We start from the raw sequence: 12,595 nt of genomic DNA, 5'->3' as shown, positions 1-12,595 counted from the left end.
CCCCTCCCACCCGTTCCCACAGAAGAGTCACAGTCCATGCAGACTGTATTTTTCTTACTCTTCAACTTTCTACACGAAAAGCTTGTGATTCCTTTCCTCTACCAAAAAAGACTCCTAAAAAGTAAGATACTCCTTTCAAATCCTTAACGCACTCCTCCTTCGTTTTAATTTATTTGTCTGATTTTTATTTAATATAAATTGATATTTTGATGTCTTAAATTAAATATATATAGAATTTATAAAAATATTTATTGTAGTCTTGTAATTAAACATATCATAAAAAGTTAAAATTAAAAATAGATAAGTAAATTAAAATGTTGTGATATTATCGGTCACATCGAAATTCTTGCATGGAATTTGTCTCTTGAGTCCTTCTCACCTTAACCATGTGTCTTAGAATTCTCTGAATCTTGTTCAAATAGTGTGGGTGGACCACATCAAGATATACCATTGCCACCCAAAATGTCATTAATCATGTTTGTTTGATTTTTCCATTTGTTTGTATCAAACAAGTAGTGAACCACTTATACTAATAAAGAATAAGAGTAAGAAAGGGTGCAAAACTTACAAATATAAGATTATCTAGTCATGTATTGCAAAACCAACTCGTTAGGATTAGGCCGAATGCTTATGGCTCACGCCATGCCTGTTTGGGAATTGGGGTGTTTGCATTGGCTCAGTGCTTAGGTTGTGATACATTGGTGGGACTGTTTGATCCTTAATAGAGGTTTTGTGTTCGAGTCTTCTGTATGGAGAAAAAATTGTTGGGAGAGCCACCTCGAAATGGACTCTGCAGTGCGCGATTCGAATTTAGTCAGGACTTAAATGCAGGCTCTAGACAATGGAGGTGGAAACCAAAAAAAAAAAAACATAGGGATAAACTCGTACAAAGACTAATTATTCCTGAATTATAATCCTAAAGTTATTGTTTTTTGGGGGGAAATTGTTCATTATAGCAAACTATTAATTCAAAGTAAATGTTATATCTACAGTTAATTAATTCCAATTTGCAACAAACTTTTTGTCCTCTCTATGGAATTTCGCTCGCCACTCTCCTCTTTTTCAGTCATCTTTTCCTCGCCTCTCTCACTTTATACAAACACAAATGTATAATTTGTTTGTGTTTGTATAAAGCGAGAGAGACTGTATATACACATACAAACACATATCTCTCCGTTCTATACACTTATAATTATACAAATACAAATCTTCTCCTGTCCAGTTCTCTTTTGCATTTCTCTCTCACTTTATACAAACACAATAATACAAAATACAATGTATAATTTGGGTTTGTGTAAAGCAAAAGAGAGATTTGATATACAAATACAAATGTTTAACTCAATTCAATTGCATACGAATTCAAATTTATATGCAGATAGATCTGAGCAAGAGCTTGGGCTATGTCAAGTTAAGCCGATACATATAAATAGTAGTTACATCTATACAATTATCTAGCCGATATACATGTACAATTCACCTCTCTCCACTCTCTGCCCTCTCTCGCTCACCTCTCTCCTCTCTCTCCTAGTCTCACTCGCCACTCTAGCCTAACACAGAGAACATATACATATATACAAACACAATTTTCATAGGCATAGACGACTTATCGCCCAATTTATACAAATCGTCGCGATTTATACAAACCAGATGCTCCATTTTAAACATGATTTGGCAATGGAGCGCAAATAGCAAAACTCTAGCTATTAGCGCTAATATGATTTTTATATTTGTTATTCCTAAAATTTACTCTATGTTTTTGTTTCCTTCTACTTGTCACTATTTTCTCTTTTAGACTCATACAATACGAATTTTGATTAACATTTTAGAGTGTCTTTTTTCCATCATATTAATATAGAAAAAAATACAATTTATACTACTTTTCTTATGGATTTTGAAAATCTTAAGTTTTATTTTAAAATCTCAATTCAATATAATTTAATTTAACGTTGAAAATTAGTCAATTTGACTCGCAAAACATTGTGACAACTAAAAAGGAACAAAAAGTAATCTATTGACTAATTTATTTCATTTGAAAAATGAGATAAAATAAAATTACAAATTGAATGGAACAAAATGTGATATGCCAAGATTAAATTTGAAATTATTGTATTTAATTATCAATTAAATCTAATTTTAAAATATCTCACAATATCCAGGTACCAAACAACCCCCTAAAAGACTCGTATACTTCTCACTTTTCAACGGCCTGCTTACTAAAAGGTTGAAACGTTCCAAATGCACTTGTCATCTTGCTTTTCCCTCCTATTTTTTGCACAATAATACAAACACACTTATTATAACAAATAACAATAAAGAATAAAAACAAGACTATAAATGAAAATAAGAAGATTTTCTCTAAAAGACTTTTCTTTTCCTTCTTTTTTTTCTGGGAATTATATCAAGTAAAGTACATTAAAGACTCCTCCATCAGTAACACTAAACTTTAAAACCTACCTTCACCAAATCTTGGGTCCATGTTAGGAAATGTACAATCTAAACCGGGCCTAACTCTCTTACTAAACCGGTTCTGTTTTTTACCCTTACTAACTTAACTCCGGTTCACATTTTTTTTTCATCTAAAATTCCTTCCTTTCCTAACTAAAAATAAAATTCCCTAAAAAGCAAATAAAATATCTTCAAAAACTCTGAACCGGCTGAGCTAAACCGGTTTCTTCTGATTCCTTCTTCCGCCGCATCTCCAGAACTTTCCGGTGATTATTTGAGTGCAACTCGGTGGAAAACGTCGGGCTGCATGCCGGACGGTACTCCGGTAGCAGCCGACCGGATTTGAACCGAACACCACAAGCATTGCAAAGAGTTTTTGCACCCATTGGACCGGCTCGCCACTGTGGGGTTTTCTGAACCCCACAATGGCTGCACCGCCGTGGTTGCTGAGGCCCATTCCCACCATGTGGCGCCGGTTTCTTCTTCAGCTTCTTAGCCAGCGGTTTACCTGGTGACTCGGCAGAGTGAACCGGAGTTGGGTAAAGGAACCAAGAAGCAGTAGGAGATGACGACATGGTAGTGGTGGAAGATGAGGAAGTTGAAGAAGAAGATGAGTCGGTCAATGAACCTGAACAGGCTGGCCAAAATCGGACGCTAGTCCTTCCTCGCTTAGTTCTTGCCTTGGTTTGAACCGGAGTTGCAAAACAGGGCTTCTTCTCTTCAACCGGAATTTCTCCGTCGCCTGTTTTTTTCTCGACCTCCAATTTTCCGGCAGGATAAGCAAGTGAATACCCAGAAAACGAGTCTTCAACAAAATGAGACAGCCATTCAAGGCTATCCAAGTCATCAGTCTGTTGCCAAAAACAAAAATCGCTCTGTTACCTTCAGTTCAAGAACTAAGAAAAAAAACGTTTCTTTTTTCATAAAAATTAAAACTTTACAGCAAAATCAAAACAGGGGGGGTTTGGGAAGACTCACCGGAACACTGATTTCACTAACAGGAAGAGAAGAAAAATCTTCTTTAACAGAAATGGTGACTTTGTCCTTGTCATCAATTTCTGTTTTTTTCAGAGGAGAAACAGAAATTGAAACAGAGCATGGTTTTTGAACAGAGATATCTTCTCCCCCCTGGTTTTTTCCTTCTTCTTCTTCACCTTCACCTTCAACAAAGCCATTGGAGAAGTCAAGCAGGTCGTCAACAAAGAAATCATCGCCGGAGACTCCATTTTGACCGGCGCCGGCGGCAGACAAGTCATCCCCAAAGGTCTGGTTTTGGGTCATTTTCAATGGTGTCTCCGGCACAAAACTGTTTCTCAAAGCCCCCTTCACACAGTCCATTTCCTAATAACAGTTACACAAAGCAAATTCAGAACAAGAAACACAAAAAGATTGAATCTTTGAGAGGTTTAAAGAAGAAAAAAATAAAAGTACCTGGATATATAGACGAAGAAGATAAGAGAGGAGGAAGATGAAGAAGGTGGATGAGGAGATAGGGAATAAATATTTTTTGCTTTCTTCCTTAAAACTTCTCCTAAATACTTTTTTTCTTCCCCTGTTTCTCTTTTTATTTTCCTTTGTACTTTTCTGTGGGGGGATTTCATTTAAATAGTACCCAGTATTTATAACTTATTTTCTGACTATAAAAGATTTAGGAGATTTCATTTCATAAATTTTTATATATTTATTATTAATTTTATGTCCTTTTTATAAGATATTTTTATTACTACAGTCTACATGCATAAGTGCTGGAAAAAAAGTCTTCTTTTTTTAATTCAATTAGTAAATGGTCATTAAAGATAATTTTCTACTAAACATTCAATAGATTGACTTATATTAAATATAAATATAAATATAAATACCAAACTAACAATTTGACTTATTCCTACTCATGATATTCTATGTAATTTGGGTGAAATAATTTTATTTGCATTTAAAATTGTCTTTAATTTTATGTCCTATTATTTACATAAATTTTATTTATTTATACCTAAAAAAAATTAGAAAAATTATTGTTTTGTTGCAAAAGCTATCAAACTTTAATATCTAGAACCGCTTTTTTTTCCCTGGATATTTCAAAGGATAAATGCTCAAATATTATAAAACCTTATTATTTCCAAAGTGGCTACTTAAATGAAGCGTTATGGAGCCAAATAGCTTACAAAATTTGAAAATAATGTGATGAAATTAAACGAAACTGACAAAAAATAATTGTTCATTTACTTTTAGGAGGTGAAACTTTTCTTGTTTTAGAAGATTGGTCCCATATCTTTTGACTAATTAATTACGTATGCTTATCTTAGCTAACGCTTTATTCGGCGCTCTTTGATGCCAATTTACCAATTAATTTGTTTTCCCGCTCTTTACACTTTTCTAATTTCCATCAAAAGGAGAAAATTTCCTCAATTAATTATTTGTACTTCCAATCTTCTTACTCCCTTTTTAAATTACTATAGATTAATTAAAAATAGTTACACTGGTCATGATCATAAAAATTTATTGTGTAACCAATTTAAAATAACTAATAGATATTTGTGTGGCTATATATAATTTTATCAAGAATAAAATAGATATTTTAAAGTTACATAGTTACTTACTATAGAAATGTATTGTTTTTTTGGGCTGACTAAAGAGAAAAATAAGTCATATAAAATATAGTAAATGTATTGTTTTTTTGGGCTGACTAAAGAGAAAAATAAGTCATATAAAATATAGTAAATGTATTGTTTTTTTGGGCTGACTAAAGAGAAAAATAAGTCATATAAAATATAGTAAATGTATTGTTTTTTTGGGCTGACTAAAGAGAAAAATAAGTCATATAAAATATAGTAAATGTATTGTTTTTTTGGGCTGACTAAAGAGAAAAATAAGTCATATAAAATATAGTAAATGTATTGTTTTTTTGGGCTGACTAAAGAGAAAAATAAGTCATATAAAATATAGTAAATGTATTGTTTTTTTGGGCTGACTAAAGAGAAAAATAAGTCATATAAAATATAGTAAATGTATTGTTTTTTTGGGCTGACTAAAGAGAAAAATAAGTCATATAAAATATAGTAAATGTATTGTTTTTTTGGGCTGACTAAAGAGAAAAATAAGTCATATAAAATATAGTAAATGTATTGTTTTTTTGGGCTGACTAAAGAGAAAAATAAGTCATATAAAATATAGTAAATGTATTGTTTTTTTGGGCTGACTAAAGAGAAAAATAAGTCATATAAAATATAGTAAATGTATTGTTTTTTTGGGCTGACTAAAGAGAAAAATAAGTCATATAAAATATAGTAAATGTATTGTTTTTTTGGGCTGACTAAAGAGAAAAATAAGTCATATAAAATATAGTAAATGTATTGTTTTTTTGGGCTGACTAAAGAGAAAAATAAGTCATATAAAATATAGTAAATGTATTGTTTTTTTGGGCTGACTAAAGAGAAAAATAAGTCATATAAAATATAGTAAATGTATTGTTTTTTTGGGCTGACTAAAGAGAAAAATAAGTCATATAAATTGATATAGAGGGAGTAATATAATTTAATTTCCAAATACAATTGGTCATGATTACTACAATTTTTTTTTCTTTGACTGGAATTTCTTTATATGTTATTTTAAAATATTATAAGCTATTAATTACTGTGATTTATTATACCTTTTTTATCTCAATTTATATGACTCACTTTTCTTCTTAGTCAATCTAAAATGAAGTAATACATTTCTATATTTATTAATAATTTAACTTAAAATTCTCATTTGACCATAAATGAAATAATTTTATTTTAGACCATAAATTTCAAAAGACTTTCTTTTTTCTAGAATCTCTATTAAGTCAAACTATATTATATAATTTGGATGGAGGAAACAATAGTTTTTCCGTAGTTTCTAAATGTATATATTTTATTTTAAAAATCTTAACTCTTTTATGTGTGAATTTATAGTCAAAATTTAGAAGTTTGAATCTCGAAAATTGTTCTGCATATACGTGGAACAAAATGAATAATACTTTTTATTATATAAATTTTAAAATTTTATTTAAATGCCTTGAATATCCTACGCTACCAACATTTAGATAGTTGATTATCTTGTACTCTAAATCATCTAGTATAAATTTTATTGTTTATTTATCTTTGCAATTTCAAAAGAAAAAGTAATTGCAATAACTTTTGAATTTGAAGATGAGTGAAATCACTTTGCATGCGCATGTATTGCCCATGAAAGAATGGTTGTAATTTGCACGTAAAGTATACCACTGACCTAATTTTCGATTCTGGGTGGTTCGTCTAATGCAAGAATTCACTTCATGATGTTCATTGCATAGTGGGAAAATTAAAGTCACAAATAAATCCAAATAATCTGACCTCAATTATACATTATTGGTTTCCTTTTTTACACCCAATTTAACATGTTTTTTGAATTTGCACTAAAAATATTAAAATTTGTATAATTCCATTTATTTTTTGGGTTTAGAAAATAATTCCCAGTAAAAATTTAAGAAAATATATGGTTTAATATCACAGTCTCATTTTATATTGTTTACTCTTTAAATATTCAATTCTAGACATGCGAGGTGTTAGAGTCTCGTGTTAGTTCTTAGGGAGGTGAAGACTTTTTATATGGTTTTAGATTAATCTTTACTTTATGATTTAACTTTTTGAATTTAGTTTTGTTCAAGGTTTATTTCTTATCATGGTATTGTAAAATCATGTTTATTTGAGTTATCTCAATTTACTGTTTAATTGATGTTGCGCCCAACTTAATTATATAGTTGGAAAACAACCGCTAACAATTTATTACATATTTCTCTGTCTACACCTATGATATATATTATTTTTGTCTCGTATAAAAATGTTGCAGTATGATTCTTATGTTTATTTATTTTGTTAGAAACACACTATGGTCTATATATATTATTATGAACTCGCTCGTTTAATAAATCAAGGAAAACAATTTATTTATAACTCAATAATTCCTCTCTAGTACTTTTCAAAGACATGAGACTAATAGCTAGTACTATTGTACTAACATTCTTATTATAATAATAATGCAAAAACTAATTAAAAGTAGGAAGTAGAAATCATATATTTCTACACTGTATATTCTGATTAAAAAACTCATATTTATTTAATTAGTAAATTACACACATGTAGTGCATGTAATGATAATGAAGATATATGGCATAATCCCTTGGAAGCAAAGAGTGCTAAAAGTAGATGAAAGCATAGCCAGTTGCTTCCCCCACCACCATTTGTCTCCATCTCCAATGATTCCTTTGCAAATCCAACTGCTGTCTCTTGTATCTTGTGTATATTTTATTTACTAGATACAAAAGCTCGGATAAGTTTGGGCTCAATATATATTAGTTTATTTATTTTAATTTTATAATTTTGTTGTCAATTAGTATTAGTATAATATTTTAACGTACTTTTTAAATAATATATACGGCACATGCGATATTTTGAGAATTATAATTTGTAAGAAGTCACAATAAATCTAAAATGACTAAATTATCCTCGAACTTAATGGATATTTCTGAAAAGCACACACGTCGACCGAGATATCACTCTTAAAAAAAAGGCTTCAATGACATGACATGTCAACTAGGAGAAAGTAAAACTTTTGAAGTGTTAAGTATATTTGGAGGAAAATAATGATAGTTGAGTGATATTTTGGTCCTAAATGAAACATACATGATATTTCAAGACAATTTCCTAAACTTGGGTAACCATTTAGAGAATTGACTCATATTAGTAGTGGATATAATTTAAGAATATATATATATATATATATATGACTAATTAAAAACTTACAAGGAGAGCATTTTTAATTTGTGAGACCACTAATCGATTTTTTTCTTTTGAAGTACTACGTATAAGTTGATTGAAAATTTGCTCGAGTTGCAACTTGCATATCTAAACTATAATTTAATAATAATGTGTTTATAGTAGTCATGAACAAATAAGTTTAATAAAATATATATCATAAGCTACTTTTTAAAAATATTTATAATTTATAAATTCTAATTCTAATTCTGTCTTTACGTCGATGTTGCTACTTACAACAACGAGCGAGGACAAAATTGGTATACTGAATCGGATTATAGATAAAATTTGGAGATTTTTATCTTATAAAAGAAATTGAAATAAGAAAATATTTTTAAATAAAACACGAGTCTTTGAAAAAAAGGAATAATGTTCAAGAAAGATTAATAGATACCAAAATGTGCGACGGTTTTTACATTGTAAATAATTTAGACCGCCGGCTCAATGTCGTAATGTAGCAGGCCGGTAACACGTGTAATTTTTTGATAGGACAAAGAAAATCTGGCAGTTGACTGGCATCAAAAATCATTTTTACAATTTCGAGGTTAAGGTTTTATCCTATGGTCGAGTATAATATCATTGACCAGCTACTACAATTTTATTTTTTTAAATTTTGAATTTTAAAAACTTTGAATTGAATAGATTAACTTGGGTATGAGAATTTTTTTTTGGGTAGGAAGCGTTTCTCCTCCAATGAAGTCTAATACCGTGTGAATGTAAAGATATTATACTTAGGCCTAACTCAATTCCCAAAATTCAGCTCATAATTACAAAAGCTAGCTCATAATTCATATAAGGAAATCGTTAGTCTATTCTCCAACCAATGTGGGACTTTCACCACTCTAACACCCTCCATCACGTTCAGACCCAACTTGAGCGTGGATCGGAAGTCTAAACGAGGATGAACCTGGCCCTGATGGCTGATACTATGTAAAAATATGATATCTGAGACTAACTCAATCCAAAAGCTGGCTCATTAGGGGAGGATCACTCAAGTCCACATAAGGAGACTGTCGTCTATTTTCCAACCAATATGAGACACGCACTCTAACAGTGAATTCGAAATAGTTGAACTTCAACGTGAGTACTAGATATCTAGTGGAAAGTAAATAAATAAATAAAATAGAATAACCCAAAAAAGGAAAAAAAAGGAAAAAAGCAAATGCATATAATTGGCGCCCACTTTCATCATCCTCGGCGTTACAAATACAATCTCCTCGCAATGTGCAGCCTACCAAAATTCAGAATATCCATGTATCTGGATAACCTATGTTTGTGTCATTATTACCTTATTGCCCCTCTTACATGCAAACTTCAACTCTACCTACATGGATTATAATTTCCAAAGCAAACTCATGTGTATTGAAAGGATTAAACGCACTATATTCTATACATGAACTCCCAAAGACCAAAATTGTTGTAATATTACACACTATCAATACAATATATAATTTAATCAATTATAATTGATTGCTATCATGTTTTTTAAAGTTAGTATTCCATGTCTCAATTTATACGAGTTAATTTGACTTGACACAAATTTTAAGAAAAAACAGAAAGATACTAACATACGAGGAAGTCTAAGGAAGTAGGTTTCCACTTTCCTAAAACGTCCTTATGTGTAGTACCATTTTTTGCTTCATTACATTACATTACTTGCAATGCCAACTTTACTTATTAGCTACTCCTCTTTCCAAGTTTATACTGAAATTCAAAATCTTTATGAAATTTGTTTGAAATAGTTACGTGTAGTCGTGTAGATATCTTATACTACTACATAATTCCAAAAAATAAAACACCTTTTTAAAAAAAACATTTGTTTATATAATTGTACAAAGGGTCCGAAAGTATATGGAAGAAAAAAAACGATGGATAAGAGAGTACTAATTCTAAGAAATAAAAGAAAAATATATGATAATTCATTGGATATATAAAGGCTCAATTTCTAGGAATGTTAAACAGTTTTGAGGAACTAAAGTGGAAAAAGCTAAAGGTGAAATACTTTTTTGAACTAATTTTACCTCTATAAAGTGGAATACACCCAATTAGTAACATTTTCTTGTAAATATGATCACTTTTACTAAAGGAACAAGTTAGTTAGACCATATAAAGTTATTGTCACTGCATTATTATCTGTTTTCAGTACAATTCATAAATAGAGGTAATTAATTCACCAATTAAATACTCACCCTCTCACCCATAAAATGTATATATAGTAACAAAATTATTTCCTTTCATGCTAAAAAAGTAGCAGTAGTATTCATAGTACTCTATTGTTTATTGATTTGGTTTCAACCACAATTTTTGTTTGTAAGAATAAGCTAAGCACAAAAGTGAAAATTTTCACCTAAAATTTGGCACCACAAAAATCTCCATCTAACCTCTCATGTGCCTTAACAACCGCTTGGTGCCGTGGTACCCAAAAGGAATGTGCATTTGTTAATTTTAGGAGCATGAAATTTTTCACTTTTTTTTCGGAGTTAAACTCTGAATAATACGTTTGATTATAAATTTTTTGAAAAATAAAGTTGAATTTTAGAATTTGAAAAAACAATAAAAAAAAAAAGTACTTTGACTCCTAATTACCTTTATAAAGTCAAACACAACTCTAATTTATATTCATGGTCAAACATAACAATTTTCAAATATTATTTTTCAATTTAAAAACAAAAAATGTTTTTTTTCAAATCTCATAATAAAACATCGTCAAACCCATCCAAGTACTCCCCCCATCTCAAATTGCTATTTATTTGTCTAATTTTTAATAACATAATTATCTTAAATTATTTGTTATTTTAAAAGTTCAAGACATAATTAATTATCCCCCCCCCCCCTATTTATCATTAAAAAGTAATTATGAAAATATAATACTCCCTTTGTCCTTAATTACTTGTCCACTTTTGAATTGACACACCTATTAAGAAAACAATGATTGGCATAGTGAGTTTATCATTTTACCCCTATTAATTTTAAAGTGGATGAATTAAAACTTAAGATTTTCAAAAAAAATTAGTACCTTTTTCAAAGTAATTAATTGAGGATATATATTAGGTAAAAAGAATTTGTCATTTCTTGATTTATCAAAATGGACAAGTAATTAGGGACAACTAAAAAAAAAAAGTGGACAAATAATTAGGGACAGAGGGAGTATATATAATTAACAGAATAAATATTGTAACACAAAAAATGATATCATAAAACACAAATAATGGTAAAATAATTAAAAACTTCTTTCAATTAATATTTTCTTCCGGGGGAAAAGATTTGGTCAAGTACAATTACGTCAAGTAATTTTCAATGGTCTCAAATATTTTTGTATGCTAATGTACATTGAACTCTGTGTTTTAAGTATCAGAATCCCTCTACATTTTTCCAAAAATTAAGTTCACAATTTAAATCTTCATATAAACCCTCTTCGCGTGGAAACCATTCCGACTTACTCTGTTCGGTCACTTTTACTTTTTCAGTTTGAACATTATACGTTTTAAAAAAAATAAAAATTAATATGAATATTTTATCACAATATTTATATTAATTACTAGTATTTAGTCTAATTAAATTTTGATAAATAAATAATTAATATTGATAGTAAAACATGAAAAAAAAATGTTTTTCTCTTGAAATGCTAAAATGACAAATAAAATGACAAAACATTTTTATTATAGTGAACAAATAAAAATAAATAGAGGAAGTGATACAAAAACTTTTAAAATTATATCTAAATATATGATATAACTTTGAGTACCAATGCAGATTTGAATTTCGGACCTAGTCTTTCATACATATTCAGCTCCAAGTAGTGTGAGTATTAACGTGAAATTCCAAATTTTGAGACGTAGGAATTTCCTGTCAACATTCACACGTAACGTATTGACGATTTATTTGACTACCTGAACTTTTGTGGGTTTTGAGTTTTAACTATTTTAAATTTATCAAGTTCTAAAATACTAATTTATACATATTACTTAGATTTATCAAGACAAATAATATACTACCGAGTTTTTACCAAAGTTTAAAGTTGAGCAAATTTATGAGAGAAATTGATTAATTAATTTGAGGTGATATAAATTTAAGCATTAAAAGCTTGAAATTTCACTTATTTAATTGAAATGAGAAACTCACATGGTATAGTTGTAGATATGTTCATCAGCATCTTGCCTCTCAATGTGGACCAATCTTATGTCTGAAAATCCAAATATGAAGCAAGGCGGTGTGGATTGAAATTAAAGTTCCAGAATATTTATGAAAGAAGTCTGTTTCTTTTTAAAACAAAAAATAACATTACTCTACTAATTTTCAAATAAAACCAAAAATATATATCAAAATTTGGTTTCCCCCCC

General features: G+C 29.5%; 1 protein-coding gene across 1 annotated transcript; it reads right to left on the bottom strand.

Moving 5' to 3' along the window:
* Positions 1 to 2,335: 2,335 nt before the first annotated feature.
* On the bottom strand, positions 2,336 to 3,969 carry LOC102603672 (GATA transcription factor 5-like). The gene is made up of 3 exons (XM_006340634.2): positions 3,877 to 3,969; positions 3,424 to 3,786; positions 2,336 to 3,296 (listed from the first exon to the last, which is right to left on the bottom strand). The coding sequence occupies exons 2-3, from the start codon at positions 3,781 to 3,783 to the stop codon at positions 2,637 to 2,639; spliced, it is 1,020 nt and encodes a 339-aa protein (XP_006340696.1). The 5' UTR covers positions 3,784 to 3,786; positions 3,877 to 3,969; the 3' UTR covers positions 2,336 to 2,636.
* Between the last annotated feature and the right edge of the window lie 8,626 nt (positions 3,970 to 12,595).

Source organism: Solanum tuberosum, unplaced genomic scaffold (genome assembly GCF_000226075.1).
Source record: "Solanum tuberosum cultivar DM 1-3 516 R44 unplaced genomic scaffold, SolTub_3.0 scf00020, whole genome shotgun sequence".
Classification (NCBI taxonomy): Eukaryota; Viridiplantae; Streptophyta; class Magnoliopsida; order Solanales; family Solanaceae; genus Solanum; species Solanum tuberosum.
Note: the sequence above shows the minus strand (reverse complement) of the source record. Positions and strands in the feature narration are given on the sequence as shown.